This window comes from Wolffia australiana, chromosome 2 (assembly GCF_029677425.1).
Source record: "Wolffia australiana isolate 7733 chromosome 2, ASM2967742v1".
NCBI lineage: Eukaryota > Viridiplantae > Streptophyta > Magnoliopsida > Alismatales > Araceae > Wolffia > Wolffia australiana.
In genome coordinates this window covers 16,560,271-16,580,273 of record NC_135836.1, presented here as the reverse complement: position 1 = coordinate 16,580,273, position 20,003 = coordinate 16,560,271, and the positions used below count along the sequence as shown (strand labels likewise).

At 47.2% G+C, this 20,003-nt stretch overlaps 1 protein-coding gene and 2 non-coding genes across 3 annotated transcripts; 2 read left to right on the top strand and 1 right to left on the bottom strand.

Moving 5' to 3' along the window:
* Positions 1-12,550: 12,550 nt before the first annotated feature.
* On the top strand, positions 12,551-12,661 carry LOC144700337 (small nucleolar RNA Z103). Its single transcript, XR_013580712.1, has one exon. It is a non-coding gene; the product is annotated as a small nucleolar RNA Z103 (small nucleolar RNA).
* A 165-nt stretch (positions 12,662-12,826) lies between these two features.
* On the top strand, positions 12,827-12,937 carry LOC144700336 (small nucleolar RNA Z103). Its single transcript, XR_013580711.1, has one exon. It is a non-coding gene; the product is annotated as a small nucleolar RNA Z103 (small nucleolar RNA).
* Positions 12,938-12,952: 15 nt separating this feature from the next.
* Positions 12,953-14,783, bottom strand: SDG40 (SET domain group 40). Its single transcript, XM_078592336.1, has 6 exons — positions 14,600-14,783; positions 14,377-14,527; positions 14,131-14,262; positions 13,915-14,055; positions 13,645-13,842; positions 12,953-13,578 (listed from the first exon to the last, which is right to left on the bottom strand). The coding sequence occupies exons 1-6, from the start codon at positions 14,758-14,760 to the stop codon at positions 12,970-12,972; spliced, it is 1,392 nt and encodes a 463-aa protein (XP_078448462.1). The 5' UTR covers positions 14,761-14,783; the 3' UTR covers positions 12,953-12,969.
* Between the last annotated feature and the right edge of the window lie 5,220 nt (positions 14,784-20,003).

The window sequence follows — 20,003 nt, the reverse complement described above, 5'->3', positions numbered from 1 at the left end:
GGAACCACATCCTCAGGTGGATAAGGATCGTCCTTGTCTGGACGATTCCTGTTCCATCCACGATACTGATCGTCAGGCGGATAAGGATCATTCCGTGGGGGGTGATTCCTATCACGCCTTGGGATCCTCTCCTCCGGTGGATGGTAATCGTCTCGGGGTAAACGATTTCCATCATGCACCGGGGCTCTATCCACAGGCGGATAGGGATCGTTCCGTGGGGGATGATTCCTGTCCTGGCCTGGGGTCCTAGGCTCAGGCGGATAGTAATCATTCCGTGGGAGACGATTACTATAAGGGACCGGAGTGCGAATATCCAGAGGAATCAGATTGTCTCACTCGGGACGATTCTGATTTCGGCTTCCGGATCTATCCTTGGGTCGTATAGGATCATCAAGGTCACGATGATTCCTATCACGGTCTCGAGATCTAGGATCAGGTGGGTAGTGGTTCTCGCGATCACGGCGATGTCGATCCAGACCTCTATTCTCGAGTTGGTAAGTCCGTTCGCTCACCGCATCGATCAAATTGGTTAGACGGTTGTCCATATTGGTAATTCGTGTATTAACATCATGAAAACCATTCTAGACACCGTCTAATACACGATCGATGTCCCCTCGAGAGGAGGTCAGTGGGGCGGACGATGACAACTCATGGACGGGGATGGACACCTCACGACCGTCTTGGTGTTGGTCTGTCATCGGAGCGGAGACTCATTTTCCTGAACGCAAATGCATGCAATGGGACTGACGAATGAAGAATGGAGACGTCTACAATGGCGGAAATGACTGGGCTGACAGGTTAGGCTTTGATACCAATTTGACGTAGGACAGCTACAGAATGGACGACCAAGGAATGGACGACTGGGTTGACGGGACAGACTACGGTTGCAGCTTGTTGACTTTGGTGTTGACTTTGGTTGACCATGGTGGGTTGACTTTGGTTGACTTTACCGTTGGGTCCATAGCAGGCGTGTTGACTCCAGTTGACCGTGGCGTTGGGTCCATAGCAGGTGTGTTGACTTAGGTTGACCGTGGCGACGCGTTCGACGGTGATGTGTTGGCGTCCTCGCCATCAGCCCACTTAACACCTATTGTTCTTAACATATTGTACATAATGCACTAATTTTTGCCAACATTATAATTATTGTCCAGTTAGAGGTGGAACAAAATAATTACAAATTTAATTTTGAACCATAATATTTTTAGAACCATCAAGTGCATTTAACTTGAATATATATATATCCAATATTTTAAGAACATTATAACCATTGTCTTGTGATTAATAAATAGTTGTGGAATTAATTTCATAACCATCAAATGCCTTTAACTTGAATATATATCTTCAATATTTTAAGAACATTACAACCATTGTCTTGTGATTAATAAATAGTTATGGAATTAATTTCACAATCAAATGCATTTCACTTGAATATATATCTTCAATATTTTAAGAACATGATAACCCTTCTCTAGTGATCCATAAATAGTTATGAAATTAATTTCATAACCATCAAATGCATGTAACTTGAATTTATATCTTCAATATTTTAAGGAAATTACTTATTAAATATAAAACTTAACATATTGAATATAAAGCACAGTAATGGCCAGGTTCAAATACCTCGGCTGAAAAGCATATTGTTATCTGTCTTGCGTTTTGATTTTTTCTTGCCTTTGTCATTTTTGTCTTCATCATTGTCTTTGTTGTTTTTGTATTTGTCATTGACTTCGTCATTTTCGTCTTTGACATGGCCATCTACCTAGCGTTTGAATCGTTTACTTTATTTGTTGTTGTAAGGAGGGTCCTTGTGTTAACAGACCCTCATGTTGGACCCCTTTTTAAAGGGCTAATGGACCCACTTGTAAGGGCCCATCATGGCCCTATATAAGGCCACGAGGGGCAAAAGTTAATCTTAGATATGGAATTTTTGTTTTTAGCAGTTACATTCGTCCAGATCTCGCACCAAGAGGAAGAAGGAGAGGAAGGAAGAAGGAGAGGAAGAAGAAGAGGAAGAAGGAAAAAGAGAAGATAGGGTATCGCTCTACCCGTTGTGCACCCACCGCCAAACGTGCACGAGAACCAGCTGCGCGCACAGACCATCCGCCAAACCCCACCGTGGCTTGCCGCCAGCCTTGAGTCAGCACACCGTTTGCACGACACCATGCCTAACAATGCACGGCTGCTAGGCTTCTAGGAACGTGTCACTTCTGTTGAGACTCCCTGATGCCGAACGTCGTCTGGTCAGTACCAAGGACGAAGCTCGGGTACCGAGATATGGGTGTCGGACGTCGACGGTGTCATCGTTCGATGGATAGATAAACCCTAAATGAGTGTATGTAACTATGATGCAAATGAAGCCGTTCTACTTGTCGTACGTGCAGGTCCAGACTCGGTGAGAATGCCAAACTCCGAAGGGGTCACTGGTGACGGCGACGGTGGCCTCTTGAATCTCATCAAAGGGAAAATGACGTCTACAGGCTGAACAGAATCAATCCGTAGGGCTCGCACGTAAAGGACGGACTCGTCCGTACCGTAAAGACGCTCAATTGTCTTGTAGTTATCTCTCAATTCCTTCCTCTCTCACCTATCTAGGCCGAGTGTGGAGAAACCAGTATGAAATTATTCTGCAAAGGATAATTTAACGAGCGGCGAGGAGGACGATGTACCTCAACGACGCATGGCTCATGTGCAGTCTTTATCAATTGTGGCTGGTGTTGTTGCGGGCAACGTGGGGTGGAGAGCAACGTGCTAGAGAGAGTTGGTGGAGGGTGAATAGGGGTCCGACGAGGAGCAGTGCCACAGTACAGGGTGAGGAACCCTGCTAATACGTCCCTATAGTGTCGGTGCCGATAGGGTTCGTTGATAGACGCGAACGATGGGACATTTCGGCAATGGAACGTGGGTTGTGATGACCATCAGCAGCCACAAGGGGGTTTGGCAGTTCGGTGGAGGCCAAGGCACGGCCTGGGAGTCGCTGCACGATTGACGGCGTCGGTTGGCTGGTGCAGTTTGACCGACATTAGTTGACCAGCGTCAACTTGATTGGCATCAAATTGACCGATGGTGGTTGGCCGACATTGGGCTGATCGACAACGGCGAGGACCATGTCGATGGACGGCGTTAGCTAGGCTAGCTTCAGCTGATTGTTTCTGACCAGTTCGGCGCTGGCTCATTTGGCAGAGGGTCTAACCTGCCATGGTTTGACCTATCTCAGCCTGGACGTTGTTGCCGTACCGAGCGAGACCTTGACAGATGACGACGGTCTCATAGGAATTGCTGGTGATTCCAGATTGTGAAGTTCACTCCACAAGGATGGCCTCACCTTCCTTGAGCCAAATTTCAACGCCCGAAGTCCGAGTCAACCACGAGGCACGATGATCCAGCGGTCAATCAGTGCTGATCGGGTGAACAGGAGGGCTCCGCGTCCAATTCCGAGCCCAATTTGGCATAGATCTGCCGTCCAGGGGTGATTTATTGTCCGTCAGCCGCAGTCTGTAGAGGCAGTGGCAGAATGACGGGCGGGATTGTGACCTGTAGCACTGACCACAGTGCGGTCTTCCTCTCTGGGAGAGCGGTAGAAAACCGTCGCATAGATGGATCCGTGAGGAGATAAGATGGTTGGGGGGGTGAGGAAGGGCACTCTGAGCTACTGTTTCTAGCAAGGCCAAGCTCTCCATCACCCTCCCACGTCCTCTTCCTTCCCGTCCTTCTTTCCCCTTCTTCACCATCCCTTCTTCCTGATACGGGAGGGGTGAGACCAAGTAACAGGAACACAATTCCTAAGAAAACAAGATTACCTGGTCTGAGGTTCTTTGGGCGCCCCCTCTTCCCTTATAAGGGGAAGTCAATTTGTTTGGTTGTAATGGGCCCCCATTACAACCAAACAAAATAAAATAAAATAAGATGATAAAACGACTGACACGGACTTGACGAAATGATTGGATGGGATCAAGAAAAATGTAAACACGAATAGACAGAGGAGACAACAGAAATCAGAACACGATAAAAGTGAGCATAATTCTATCTGGTGGTCGATGACGATGGCGGGTGGCGCGGACGACATCTTTGACGAGTCAAGATGGCGTGCACCATCACTTCCTGATGATGGACGTCGTTGGAGACGTCATCTAGACGGGTACCGAGACAATGCTTAGATACCGATTGATGTCGGACCTCGTCCGGTCAGGTATGGGTCTACGAAGATGTGACTACATGATGCAAAAGACTCCAAGCCAAGCTCCGGCGTGCATGCCCCGACTCGTGGGGTTCACCAAGCTCCGGGCTCCGCGGTCAGCCACCGATGATGGTGACAACGACCTCCTGACCCTTGTCTAAGTGACAACTGTGTCTACGGCGGCGAACGTAGTGAGTCCGTGGGCACTTTCACGTAACGGGCGGGCTTGGCCCATACCTAGGGAAGACGCTCTGTAGATTCTCTCGTGTCCATTTATCCTCTCACCTACTCTAACCCAAGTGCGGTGGAGTGCAATCGAAAGATATACAACAAAAGATAAACTAACGAGTAGGATAGGGGAGCGAGGTACCTCTATGGTGACGTCATCCCGGAGTCGTGGTACTTGTTAATGGGGGAACCAGTGGTTGGGCGAGGGGGGGGGAGGGGGGCGGGGGGGGAGTTGGTGGAGCTGTGTCGGAGATGGGCACAGTGTCGCTCCACTGGCGGCATGACGTGGCTCAAGAGTCGTGACGCAGGAGTAGAGGAGGCGAGGCAGAGGCGCAGTAACGACGGCGGCGCAGCCGCTGCGATGGAGCAGGCATCGGTGGTGTTCGGCGGTGGTGGTGGCAGTGCGAGAAGCGGCGCGGGTGGCAGCGCAATGGCGGCGTTCGGCGGTGGCGGCGCAAGCAGCACGCGGTAGCGACACGGTGGCGACGCGGGAAGTGGCACGGCCGGCGACACAGGAAGCGGCGCGGCCGGCGGCACGACGGCCGCGTAGGCAACAGCGTGGTGGCGGCACGGCGACGGCATTTGGTAGAAGGTGGTGGCGCTGCTCTCTCTCTCCTCCTTTTTTCTTCTCTTCCTAGTCCTCCATCTTTTTATTCTTCTTCTTCTTTCTCTCACGATCGTGAACGATCCTTTTTCAAAAAATTCAACTAGACTTAAAAAAACTAGGGCACCCCCTCCATCGCTTATAACAGGATGGTGAAGACCCTAAACAAAGGGTCTATAAGAGGGGGCCTATTAGCATAGGGGCCCCTCTTAAAATAACAAAAATAAAAAACAGATAGAACAGCAGTTTGACGAGGAAAGGAAAGGGTCATGCGTGGAGATATGGCCTAAAAATTGAAATCACAAAAGTACCTTCGCCTTCCACCACGTGGAGCTGTGTCAGAGATGGGCACGATGTCGCTCGACTGGCGGTGTGATGTGACTCATGAATCGTGACGTAGGAGCAGAGGATGCGAGGCAGAGGCACGGCCATGGCGACGGCGCAATTGTGGCGTTGGCGTGCGTGTCGGTGGCATTCGGCGGTGGTGGTGGCAGCGCGAGAAGCGGGCGGGTGGCAGTGCAACGGCGCTGTTCGGCGGTAACAACGACGCCTCAAGCGGCGGCGCGAGCAGCACGCGATGATAGCACGGCGACAGCGCTAGGCGGTGCGTCCAGTGGCACGACTGCGGCGCGGGCGACAGCGCGGGTGGCAGCACGGTGGCGGAAAAGCAGCGGCATTCCATGAAAAGAGGCGTCGCCACTCTCTCTCTCCTCATTTTTTTCTTCTCTTCCTCCATCTTTTTATTCTTCTTCTTCTTTCTCTCACGATCATGCACGATCCTTTTTCAAAAAATTCAACTAGACTTAAAAAAACTAGGGCACCCCCTCCATCGCTTATAAACGGATGGTAACGGGCCCAAACAAAGGGTCTAGAAGAGGGGGCCCATTAGCATATGGGCCCCTCTTAAACTCGACTCCAATGAGTTGGGGTCATAGGAGGCGGTGGTTGATGAAGATTCAGCGCCCAGCATCGTAAGTTGTCCTTGGGCTTCCATGTAGAGCCTGCACAAGTGCGCTCCCGTCCCTGCACCAAAAATCTTTGCGAGGCCTTGTCCCCTACATGGTTAACTATCTCTTGGCATATACCTTTGACTGACGCATGCCAATCGGGCGATAGTATCTGGGGGGTAGACATGGTCGTTCTGTTCTTTTGGTGCGAATTTGTGCGAATTGTTCGTTCTGTTCGGTTTTCCGATCAGAACAAAAACGAATTCAAACAGAACATCGAACAGACCCGTGTTCTGTTCTTTTGTTCGCTTTGTGCAAATTTTAGTCTAAATTTGTGGGAATTTGTGCGAATGTGCGAATTTTGTTCGTTTTTTAAAAAGAAAAAGAACAGAACAAATGACAAGGGCCTGTGCGGTTCTTTTGTTCAAATTTTGTGTTTGTTTCAAACGAACAGAACAGAACGACCATGTCTACTAGGGGGTAGTTGCGGCAAACTCCCTCACACTGAGTTGGTCTAAAGAGGCTGGGTCAGGGGGGAAAGGGGGCTCGGTACGGAACAAGGTTTGCCATGTTACATGTGGAGCTAATCCTACACAAGGGAGGGATGGCGATGATGCAGGTGAGATTTCTCACTCGTTGGAGGATTGAGGACGGGCCGGCATTACGAACACGTAGCTTCGTTGTCGTCCTAGGAGAATAACTCTCTAGTATGATTCTCACCACCATATGGTGTCCCATGTCAAACACTCGGAACTGGCGATGCGAGTCGGCAACCTGCTTGTACAATGCAATGAGACTCATGGTGTTAGCATGAGAATACTGATGCAAAGATAAAGCATGTAGGGCGGACGCAAAACCATGACGTTCTATGGGTGCTAATGCGTTGGGTCGATGAGGAACAAGGCCGAAGGCGATCTTCGTAGGACTCAACCCGGTGGGGCGACTCACTAGGGAGTTCAGCGCGCGCTTGGCGCTGGGAGTAGGACAATGGTGCACTACCATTGTTTGAGGGATGGCACAGCAATCGCAACACATGCATGTTGTACCATTCCTTTCTAGCGCGAAGAGTGTAGGGGTCACCCCAGGATTCCAACTCTCTTGAGTGAGTCTAGGCAGGACGACATGCACTTGCCATAGGCAGGCTCCGCGGGCTACTAAGTGAGCAGCACGGTCGGCCGACTGTGGTGGGGTGTCGTCGTTATCGCGTCCCAGCTCTCAAGGGGGGGGGGGGGGCACGGGGCGAGATGACGGAGGATCGTTAGCCCGACCGATCTGGTCGGGGCACTCTTTGTTGTCAATTTCGTGGTGTAAGGGTACCACGTAACTCGTCGTACTCGGTGCATGAACGAATATGTGTTCGTCCACCCAGAAATGGTGACGTCGTGGTCATATAACCATAGACGACCCAAGATGATGCTTTCTACCTTCATAGGAAGGATGTCACAGAGGACGTTCTCATCATACGTGCTCGCCTTTAACGGCACGTGGCAGTGCTGCTTCACCGATAGTGACAAAACGTCAATCCACAAGGCATCATAGGGAGACAGGTGGGAATGGGCAGTCAACCCCAATCGGGTGACAATTGTGTCGCAGATGGCCTTGATACAACTGTCACTGTCCACGATCAACTTACACACGTTGTCATTGAGGTTGACAAACATGTAGAAGATTGACATGCGGAGGGCCGCATCGGCCCTCGGGTCCGTCCCCGGTGGGACGGTTGCAGGTGTAACTAACGGTGGCACATAGTTGGGGCTTGCAACCTGATAGTGCTGGGGAAATTGACTGCTAGGCTGGCCAGCTTCGGCCAGTGGGGCATGGGACAGGTGTCGAGGTCGCAACGAGCTTCTACGATCTGGATGTACCCGACTCGCCTGTCAGGTTCCTTGTACTCGTTTGCGAACTCCTCATCCATGTGGTACTCATCGTCGAGTTGTTGTCCCACCTCTTCCACATGGTCCTGGTCGACGCCGTCAACCTCGATCAGGAGGCCGACGACGGATATTGGTTGGCTTGGTGCCCTTTTCCTTGGCGCTTGAAGCATGTTATGTGCTTGGCTTACGATCGGGCTTCGGGCCATGGTGTTAGTGGTGATGGCCTGAATTGGTGGGGCGGAGCCCACTTATGTGGTCGGGACGTTTCATGGGCCTCTAATAACTAGTGAGGTCTGTGTGGTCACGGACGGGGTAGTTCGAGCAAGGGTGGCTCGAGGTGCAGATGGGTAGGGTGGATGACAACTTCATCGTACGAGTGCTCTAGATGCTCCATGATGTGATAGGCTTCGTCGACTTCAGCAGGATTTCATTTAAGCATCTTGCTGCTTGGGGTCGGTCGAAGCCCATGGGCAAATAGACCTATAATGATCCGCGGGTCCTCCACGAATTGACCTTGCATCTGGTATTCTTCGAAGGCTCCACGTATTCCATCACAGATTGTTGACCTTGCTTTAGGTCGAGCCATGTGAGGAATACCATCATTTGGTACTGCTTGGGCATGTACTTGCTCCTTAGTTTATGAGCCATCTCAGTCCATGTCGTGATGGGCCTTCCTCGTTGCCTAGAGGCAATGTGCTCGTTCTCCTAAAAGATCTTGGCTTGGCCGCCAAGCCTCGTATTCGCATATTTGACACGTAGGTCATCGTCCACGCAATACCATCGGAAGTAGGAGCTCAAGCTCGATTCCCAGTCCATGAACTCCTTCGACTTCCTCAACCCTTCAAAGAAGGAGACATCGGCTTGGACGCTCTTCTAGATCTAGGCTCGATGCTCTTCACATCGGCACTCATAATCATCTGGGTGAAGACCATGCACCAGGTACTCTTTGAGACGGCGTCCGAAGGGTCGTTGAGGTAGAGTCAGGTAGCTTTCATGGTCAACCCATCATCAGCGTTGACCATCATGTGGGACGCAGATATCAGGTATCCCGCGCGGTGGGTATCGAGGAACCTCGGCAGGTTCATCGTACTGGTAATCTCGGGGCCGAATGTATTCATCTCGACGAGCTAGAGGATCAACCTTGAATCCATGATCGTAGTCGAATCATGGATCTCGAGCATAGATGTTCGAGGGGACGCATGCGGGATAATGGTCAAGACAGGGGTCTCTTCGGGCCTCGTCCTACCACCTATCTTCATCACTTTGTTGTCACCGTACGGTCTCTGAGGGTGCTCCCGGGGTTGTGGGACCGGTGGAGGGTCACGAACTCAGTCAAGTGCCACGGGCGTAGGTGCAGGGGTGGGTGCCGGCAATTTCGTCTGTCGAGCCACCAGCTGCTCCACTTGTTCGGCGAAGGTGTTCATGGTGCGGAGGTAGATGTTCCAGTCCTCGGTCAGGTTCTCCTGATGTCGAAGATGCTGTTGCGTTCTTCCTTGATTACATCATGCTCCTCGGCCTCGTGTGACGGGAGCCCGGCGTGTCGGCTCGTTCATGGGTTCTTTACCATGCGAGTGGTGACTCGTCGTTGCCACTTCCTTGTCGTCACCAGGAAATGAAGTCCCTAGTGACTGTGAGGAGCTATGCTGGGATTGTGCTCATCCCTGGCGGACGCAGGTGTGTCCGCATGGACCGGACGATCCGGCGGCACCCCTATCGGTGGGTGTAATCCGTCCGGGTTCCGAAAGATGTGGTGATGCACTACCTTCGAGGATCGGAGGACAGTGTTTTGTGATGCGCGTCGAGCTGCCTCTCTCAGTTGGTGGTAAGTCGGCTCATCGTGGGGAGGTCGAACCTCTGGGTTGCATCTGTCTGCTGGATCACGTCTCAACGGCCATGGCTAGTTCCTCAAGAATCCTAGATGCGTTTTCGAAATGATGAAATGAAGATGCTATGATGCGGGTACAAAGACGTTTTGCGAGCGACCACAGCCTGCTCTAATACCAAGATGATGTCGGACATCGTCCGGACGGGTATTGAGACAATGCTCGGATATCGGGTTGATGTCGGACCTCGTCCGGTCGAGTATGGATCTAGGAAGATGCGACTACGTGATGCAAAGACTCCTAGGCAGATGTACGTCCATGCCCGACTCGTGGGGTTTGCCAAGCTCCCGACTCCGGGGTGAGCGACCCATGATGGTGACAATGACCTCCTGACCCTTGTTGGAGCGACGACTGTGTCTACGGCGGTGAATGTACTGAGTCCATGGGTGCTTTCACGTAACGGACGAGCTCAGCCCGTACATAGGGAAGACGCTCGTTAGATTCTCTTGTGTCCGTTTATCCTCTCACCAACTCTAACCGAAGTGCAGTGGAATGCAATCGAAAGATATATGACAATAGATAAACTAACGAGCGGGCGATGGGAGTGAGGTACCTCTATGGTGATGTCATCGCGGAGTCGTGGTACTTGTCGATGCAGGAACTGGTTGGCTAGTGTGTGGTACTCTAACCGGTTCGAAAAGGAAAACGAATGGTCGTGCATGGAGATATGGCCTGAAAATTGAAATCACGAAAGTACCTTTGCCTTCCTCTTGGCGTGCCAATCTAGCGGAGCTTGAGCCAATGGCTGTCGCGGACGACGGCATAGGCTTTGGTGTCATCCTTCATGGAGTGGGATGTCCTGCTCCATCACTCCCGGCATGGACTTGTACCAGGTCTCACCGAGCGCGATGAACCCTAGTTGGCGCCTTGTTGTCACTCGCCGTCAACCCTGAATCAGGGTGTAAACGGCCTTCGCGCGTTGACCGTGATTTTCCGCCCTTTCATCTCCCGCGCGCGGACGCGCGATGGCATTGAGACTTTGGCCTTCGTAGCGAATTTTCGTTGTGGTCAACAGAGTAACTGTGCGACCGGACAACTCAACGCTCACGCGACGATTCCCCGAACTCAACTTGTCGGCATTGCGGCCTCCGACCATGGGCAAGGACCACTGACCACGCAATAGCCTGTCCCTGGACACCAAGGCACTGACCCAGCATCAATCCTGCGCACGGCGAGAGTCATCTGGGCGCTGCACCCACACGAAATCTGTCCCACCAAACCACATTGATTCGCGAAGTTGTCCAACGTCGATTGCGTGATGTGGTGTGTCCTGTGCTCCTTAGGTCATGCGGGCACAGTTCTCCATTAACACGGAGGTGCGTGCCTTCGCCCACGTGTATCTGAGCACCGCAAGTTCAGTGCGTGCCTCCGAACATCTCCCATGGTCATTTGCATTGTTGTGTGTGAGTGTGATTCTACGCACTGTCCCGACTCAAGCTGCAACCAGCTGCGTACGTCCCAGCCAGACTCATCTAGCCCGTGAACCACCTGCCCGGCCACATGTCTCCCCGAGCTACTTCACTACCCTTCGCCTGTTGCATAGAGTATGCCCGCCCTAGGACGTCTGTTGTCGCTCGCAACTGCACCGGCTAGTATAAGGTCGCGCCCATAAAGCACCACCATTTGCTAGAGCTGCCTCGCTGCTGGCCCATCGCCTCTCACTGCCGTCAGTCAAGCCAAGCCGTGGCTCATCCACAGCACGCCTCCACCTACATGTCTGCACTGGCCCGTGCACCGACAAAGCCTCCGACGATGAACGCTGCCACCGACGAGTTACGTCGTTCCCCCTTGTCTTGTCAGTTATATTACGTCTTTCAGTATATTTTCGGCTGCACTCCACCGAGCTTGGGTTAGTTTAGGTGAGAGAATTGTTGACCTTTTAATTGATGTTGGGAGATATATTGGGCTGGAAGTGCAAGCCCAATACGTGTATATGTATCCGAAAAAAACCTAATGAAAAGTGAGTCTTTTCTCTCTAATAGGATTCCTCCTCTCTCCAATTTCTCTTTTCCTTGACACTACCCAAACATGGTTAAACCCCAATTATATTTTTCTTCTCTAAAGTATCTGACAGTGTATCACTAGTGGGAGGGAAGCCAATAGGCTTGCCATCAAGTGATCATCATCAATGCAGGCAAGGATAGGAGGAGAACAATGATTCACCATCATCATCATCATTGTTGTCGTTGGTTTACGTCCAGATGATGATGGACTCGTCATCTGCCTCTGTCTACATATTGCTAACAGATGAAGATTACAAAGTGTTATCATTCTTTCATCACTTTCTCTATTTTTTTCAGTTTCATATGATGAGGACAATGACATCAAATATTGACGACCATGGTCTTGGTATCTTCACTTGTGTACTTGGCCATGAGTATACCCAAGTAGAATTCTAAGTAAATAATAAAACTTGGGGATAAAAATTTGAAAAGTTGAGAACGTTGCAGAGTCATCATCGTCGCCGGACACTACTACTGACCGTTGGATGCAGTCGCACGTGGGAAAACGGTAGGGGTACTATAAATACTCGTGCGATATTAGGATTCAGAAAAAAAATTTCATCTAGGGTTCATCTTCGTTCATCCCGCCCAAAGGGAGAGCCCCAATTTCTTCGTTGTTCTTCGGTATTATGATTGGTACGCGTCGGAAAACTGATTACCAGCGGCCACACTCCATGGCTGACTGCGTATGAGGCGACGCGAAATCAGTTTCAACCTTGTTCTTGCCTGAAGCGAGATTTCGGCATCCACCGCCGTCATTTCACAGGCCATCGTTGATATATCTTCCTTTTAGCAATTTACATTTCGTCCTTCCTGCTGTGATATTTTCCGTTTTGTGATGTGATGATGATCCTTTCCCCGACTGATCGACGCTGATTAGTCTATGCAACTAGTAATTTCATCATCTCCTCGGAGATGATGCAAATGCAAGCCAGGATTCTGAACAGCAAACGCCATACAACTTCGAATCAACCGGTAGTTCATAGATCTAACAGATTCTTCCTTGTATTCGATTGTATTCCTTCATGTATAGGCGCCGTTGATAATTTCTTTGCACCACCAAAATAAAGTTCTACTTTGGATGACAAGTTCTTAATTTTAAATTTGTCGTGTGTTGTACTGATGATCCTTTCCCCGACTGATCGACGCTGATTAGTCTATGCAACATGTAATTTCATTATCCTCTCGGGGACTCTGAAAATGCAAGCCAGGATTCTGAACTACACTTTACAAGCAATCTAATAGTTAATGGGAAATCATGTCAGTTTTAATGTACGTATAGTCTCCTTACAATAAGAAATACATCGAAGCAGAGACTTTTTGTAGTTTATTCTCCACTCCAATGCCAATCTGAATCTTTCCATCGATCTCTTCTGCTTCTCCAACGAGGAAGTCTCATCAACCTGAAGAATCTTCCGAATTTCTTCATCCTGAAGAATCTTCACCGGACAAACTACATTTCCTTCTGAAAACTGAAGTTGCAATTTTATAACCTTGTTCAATAGTAAACAATCATCATCATGGATAGTGGGAAGCCCGTCTAGCGCTTTTTGGCAGGTCTTTTGGAGCCAATTCATCACAGAGATCTCGTTATCAACTGAAATCTGCAATCCCGAGTAAACTCGCTGCCCAATTGTTCTTCGTAGATGCACTGGCGCAGCCCAAAGTCGAAGAGTTAATAACAGAGCGAAAGAAGGCCTTCCATCTCCATGAACATAGACTGCATCGCTTTGCCACTGACTAGAGCAACGGATCGAGGATTCTACCGGTATGAACGCCTTATCGCTCGGATTTTTTGAGCCCAGCAGAAACCCATAGTGTTCAAGAAGCTCCAAATTCGTATAAGAACCATAGCATAGCAGGACCTGTAAAACCGATCGATTCAGCAGTTACCAAGATTCAAGAAATAATTTTCAATGGAGCTTAGGCACCTGTTCTCCTTTCCTATACGATTTTCTTGCGTAGAAACAATAAGCTGCCTCGATCTCGTCATATCCGCCGTCTGTTAATCTTTGACTGTTTGTTTCTTCATCCGCTTCATTTCCAGGTATAGCGTAGTTGAATAGATCGCCCACGGGGCAGAGGCAGCCTGCCGGGTCCCAGGGTAAATGCAGAGCCCGAGAAGAAACCTGTAAAAAATCAAAATAACAGTCGATAAAATTAACCGTAAATTTTAAAGTTGAAGAAATAATTGAACTTACAGTGGCTGAGGCCCAAAGCCATGATTTGAAGGTTGTCAGGCGAGGATTGATTCCTATTTCTTGCAATAGATCGAAAGCTTCTTTCCACTCCGAATGAACCCTAGCAAGGACCTGCTTAGAACTCCAGATCGCATCTTCGGCCTAATTGAAAAAAGAAAAAATTTCGATCCTCGATTGAGCAGATGATTTAAGTGAACAAGCGCCAAGAGATGAGACCTGCAGAAACTCGATCTCGAGCTGAGAAAAATAGGCCAATGTATCGTAGATCCGCGGCAATTGGGAGATATACAAGTACCATAGAGAATTTCTCCCTTTCCCCACTTCTACCAGTAAACAAACAGTTAATATCTGCACAAGAGAGATCACAAACAAATCGGTTAGAACAAAATCATCGAGAATTGAGAATAAAATAATCAATCGGAGAGAAAGGAAGAGGAATGATGGAGGAAGAAGTTGCCGTGCCTGCGCAGGGGATAGCTTCGGCCGCCGCGTTATGCAGTCCGCCACCGCCGCGTTCGCCTTCATCACGGTCTGGCTCGTCAGAAGCGCGGCGTTCGGCACTTTGAGAACTCTCTCACCGATCGCGAGGTCTCTCTCGGCAGCCAAGCCTCGTCTGGGGGCCAAAATCTCGAACAATTGAGATCGAATTTGGGAGATTTGTAGCCCTAGAGGGAAAGATTCTCACCCGCCGGCATTGGGAAAGTGAGAGATGAGGAGAGTGTTTCCCAGGCAAGATGAAGGCGATGGCGAGGAGGGAGATGAAGAGGAGCTCGCGTCGGAGATGCCTGCCTGCGCCGCCCAACGGAGGAACTCCTCCCCCTTCTCTTCGCCGGAGACCCGCCGCATCGGAGCTTCTGGCCGCCGTCGTACTCCAAATAAAGTTGTTGGGCCGGTTTTGAAGGTCGGGGTTTATATACCCGACGTGAAGACAGTGTCTGGACCTGATGGGAACTTGGCCCAATACCGGTTCCCCCCCCCCCCCCCCCCCCCCCCCTGATTACAGTATTGGGACTGATGCCGTACCAGATACCAAAAATCAAATTTTCGGTATTCATTTTTTCCGACATCCAGATATCGGATAACGATATCAGGTACTATTTGCTACAGTGCCAATATCCGATATCGGTATCCATCCCGATGTCGTCATCTGCCTCTGTTTCACAAGGCGGATGACGATATCGGATATCGGATATCGGATTCCGATAGCCAACTTAGAAGGGTTGTATAAAAATATTATTTAATCATTATTAAGCAGCAGTTAGACAAATCGTCGTGCGGAAGAGGGTAGTTGGATATTGGAATCCTCCACGTGAGACAGAGGCGGATGACGACATCGGGACGGATACCGATATCAGATATCGGCAGTGTAGCAACCGATCCCTGATATCGTTATCCAATATTCACATATCGGATGACGATATCAGGGATCGGTTGCTACACTGCCGATTTCCGATATGGGATAACAGCAGGATTCCGAGTTTAACATCAAACTCCGAATCCTTTATCCCATATGGAAGAAAATAGAAATTTTGGGCTCTATTTATTAGATAAGTTACTAATATCCTAAATATATTGCATATATAACCGGCTTAAAATATACTGAATTTTTATTAAAATGTTACTAAATTGTTTAACAAATGTAATACCTTATCTAATATAAACGGCGCACGATCTCTACTTTCTTCCATATGGGATAACAGGATTCAAAGTTTAATGTAAACTCCGAATCCTGTTATCCCATGTGAAAGAAAATAAAAGTCTTGCATTGTATGTATTAACCGGGGTTGAATATATATCAAAAGTACATGGCATTGGATGTACATAAATCATCGAATGTGATGAGTAATATTATTTTTTCTATCGATACTGGATATCGATATCCAGATCGTCCTTACCCCTCCGATATCCATCTTCAATATCCGTCCACACTTTAATGACGAATATCGACCAATATCCGATATCAGGAATTGTCCCGGTTTTATTGCCGATATCCGATATCGGTTGTCCGATACCAGATATCGGACGGATATCGGTCGGCGAACACTACTTGTACCTAATAAAGTTCCGGATCGTCCGAGACGTCATGATGGACGGGACGTCCCGTCCTAGGTCCCAATTTTTAGAGTTTCTTTAAAATCGTCCCTTTCAGGGTTTGTCCTGTCCCATTTTTTTTTGTCCATGTCCCGTCTCATCCGAAACTGTCCCGGAACGAAACAGGGCGTGCATCATCATTAGACCACTCAGAAATTGACATGTGGCAAGCATGTGTCGGGCAGGTGCACCTGTCACGTCCATACTATACTCCTACAGGACGAAATAACCGTCCCATCCCCCGTCCAAGGCCCTAGATGGGAGGGTTGTTTCATCAAAGGACAAACCAATCATCCAGTTCGGGGACGAGCGGGCGATTCTTCATCATGTCAATCGTCCGAAGTCCTGGGTGGGACAATTTTTTCATCTACGAACATAATTACCATCTCGTCCGCATCCACGGACGCAGTTTCCTTTTGTTTCCTTCAGAGGGTTTGGACGGGACGGATGACGGAATGGACAGAGGATGTATATTAACCCTACATACTTGATGATAGAGATGTAAGCAGGCTATCGTTTTGTCCGCTATGGCGTTGTCAAGATGAATGACTGACGACGTTAAGGGATGGAAAGGATGCTAGGCATCGTGCGTTGGACATTACGAGATCTGGAAGGAGGGATGAGGGACATGTCATATGGCCTTGGGGAGGTGTGGGACAAGAGACGACACTCTCGTAGGATGGCCTGAGAGAAAAATATGTCTTTGATTGGATAGGATTGCCTGCATGTGCTCGGGGCTGCCAAAAGCCTTCATTTCTAAAGTTGAATCTGATAATTTATTTACTAATTTGCTAAATGTTGTCCGCTCATGAAACATAATTTTCCTTTTCTACAAAAAATAACCCTTATTGGCCACGTCCTTGGTCGCAGCTTTCCAGGGGCATCATATATATGAAAAGAGTGATATTATATATGGTGTGAGGGGCCCCAAGCACATAGAAGCATATGACTCAAAAAGATTAAAGACTTAGATGTTATTGATGCAATGTGAGATGTGAAGGGGAAAGGTGATATGGCCTAGGGATGAAAAGAGACAAACTTGAGTAAGGTAGAGGTCATTGCCTTAAATCTCGGTGCTAGGTGTAATCATTAACCACTCACGGTCCAAGAGCGGCCATTGCCTAACAACCCAAGGCAAATACCCTTAACAAGTCTTAGTTCAATATTCGTTACTAGGAGGAACCGGTGTTACACTCTTGTTCAGGATGTAATTGGATTTTGTTTTCGTTCAAGACGATAAGTCAGAAGCGATGATAAACTCAACATCAGAGTAAAATTATGCCGTTGTGAATTTGAGTTTAATCAATAATATTTATAAGCTTTTACTCATAAATAATTTATCTAGATAGCCATGAGCAAGGTCTTCTCCATAGGGAATGGATCTTAGGGAAATAACTCTCTCTATAGGGTGTATTGAAGATGACAATAAGGGATATGTATAATGTAAGAGGTAGTGATATGATGGAGATAGTGAAGTAGGAGTAGCGTGATGAGTGAAATGGGGGAAGATAGTGGTTTAGGTTTTTTTAGACAAAAAGAGTGGGGACACGTGACGAGATTGTGACAACATAGGTGTTCCGTGAGGTGGATGGTAGATGGTGATAAGTAGGGATGATGATGGACAAGAGTGAAGGATGATCTGCCTAGATTGGTAAAGAAAGACCAATGTAAGACGTCTATGTTCTGCAGGGATCAAGGCATCTTCTTGACACAAATCAGCCTCCCCAGTTCTCTGTTGATCCTCTCTAAGAACTCAAAACACCAAGGACACTCTTGATGGACCCTCAAAACTTCACTTTCTTTTAATCTGCCTCTCTTGGAGGAAATGAGCGTAAAGATGTTTTTAACAAAGATTGGGAGCTCAATTTATGGATCCAGTTGTATGGATGGATAGAGGACATAAAGATAAAGCTATCCTTAGGAGTTCTGGTTCGTCATATATGAAGCCTAGAAATTGGACGATTCCTAGCTGATTATTTAATCAAAAGATTTCTCTCTCCTCATTTTCGTCAACACTGTCATGCCGTTATGTTAGGGTTTTGTGTCATCGTGACATTTATTCAAATGATTGGCTCAAATTCATCCTCATCATTCACAATGAATGGATCCTGTTGCGCCACACGTCATATAAAAAAATATACGAGATGAATGACAATATTTATTATAATAATATTTATTATAATACTATTTATTATAATAATATTTAAATATAGGAGGATGTGTGATGTGGTGGCATTAAGAAAGTGTGACGTGTCATCACCCTCCATCCTCTCCTCCAATAATAAAATGACATGCATACGTTATGTGCACACATGTGTGCCACATGTTCATGTGGCACCATGTCTCCATGACACGTCATCGCCCTCCTTCCTCTCCTCCAATAATAAAATCACATGCATACGTTATGTGCACATATGCGTGCCACATGTTCATGTGGCGCCATGTGTCCATGACATGTCATCGCCCTCCCTCCTCTCCCCCAATAATAAAATCACATGCATACGTTATGTGCACACATGCGTGCCACACGTTCATGTGGTGCCTTGTGTCCATGACACGTCATCGACACCACAACTTTTCAGCAGTCAAAAGCTAAAGAATAAAAACTTTTTTATTTTAATTTTGTGCCGGTCCTCGCATCTCATCTATTGTGAAAATTTTGATCCTTTTTTTATTGGGCCACGTCACCCCTGCACTTAAAAAGTTAAGAAAGAAACAGTTAATTAATGGTCTACGATGAATGATTGGTTTTCGCCAATCATTAACCTTAAATATGCATTCGTTGCAGTTCGTTAATTCGAATGGCGACCTTGTGGCATTGCAAGAATAAAAAGGACCCAAAAAATCTAAAATGAAATAAAATTGTAAAATGTATAAATAAATGTGAATGTCAGCTTAGAAAAATCATATCTTCACAAATTTAATGTCGAAAAAATTCAGGAAAAAATCATGTTGTAACTCAAAAAATTATTTACTTTAAGAACTTGTTGTTTGAAAAATCCCTAAGAATATGTAAAAATTCAAAAAATTCAAAACATCAGTTTAAAAATAGATTTAATAATTTTAAGCTTGGTTACACACAAATATAATTGACTTAATGCAAGTAAACATGTAAACATGATCAGATTAATCTACCAAAAATGTGTGTTATCAGACACCCAAATCAGATACTCCATCCTCAATGATCTCCAAGCAATACATCATTATTGTGGGTCGTTGAATGGAAGTGTGTATCATATCCAAATGGAAATCATGTCAAGATATTCAAGAATGTATCCACCATGTGCATTTCAAGGAAAGTCCTGCCACGACAAGAAAACAATGCATGTTGAAATATATCTCATGATTGGCTAGTTTGTAGACTATCCAATACCCTCGAGTACTTGGTAATGAGTTGTTAGTAGGTCTCCTACATAACCTTATGATGCTCTCACAAATTCATCTTAGACAAAAGTGTGAATAAGAACATTCATGGAGTATATTGACTAACAAGTGTGAGCTAGATGCAAGGATGATAGCATGAAAATTCTGGTCCTCACATAGTAATTGCTCATTATGCATCTCTGTCACATTATTAGTCAAAACATCATAGAAATAAGAAAAAAAATGATTCTTCTTATATGATCTAGTAATATTACTCTACCTTGGACATGCCACGAGTTTTCCTAGGCTGCACCATCTAGGTTGAGCTTCAAGATTCCAAGAGGTAGGGGATGCCATCAATTGAAATGCATAGTGATCATGGTGATGGAAATAGTGTGGTCATCAAGCCAATCACACTTTATTATCATGTTTAAGTTAATTGAAATAAATATTTATTCATTACTATTCTCATCTGATTTTAGTAATGAAGTCCATAAATTCATGAAATGAATTAGTGAATTATGATGTGACCATAATATAGTTATAATTGGTCTTTTAACATGTAATATGAGTATTCCTACTCAAAGGATACTCCAGATTAACATAAAACTATCATAAATGGATAACACAATGTA

Coding starts and splice junctions, on each gene's coding strand:
- SDG40 (XM_078592336.1), bottom strand. CDS start 14,760: ATGCGGCGGGTCTCCGGCGAAGAGAAGGGGGAGGAGTTCCTCCGTTGG. Junction 14,528..14,599: donor CACTTTCCCAATGCCGGCGG/GTGAGAATCTTT, acceptor TTTGGCCCCCAG/ACGAGGCTTGGCTGCCGAGA. Junction 13,579..13,644: donor CGTATAGGAAAGGAGAACAG/GTGCCTAAGCTC, acceptor TCGGTTTTACAG/GTCCTGCTATGCTATGGTTC.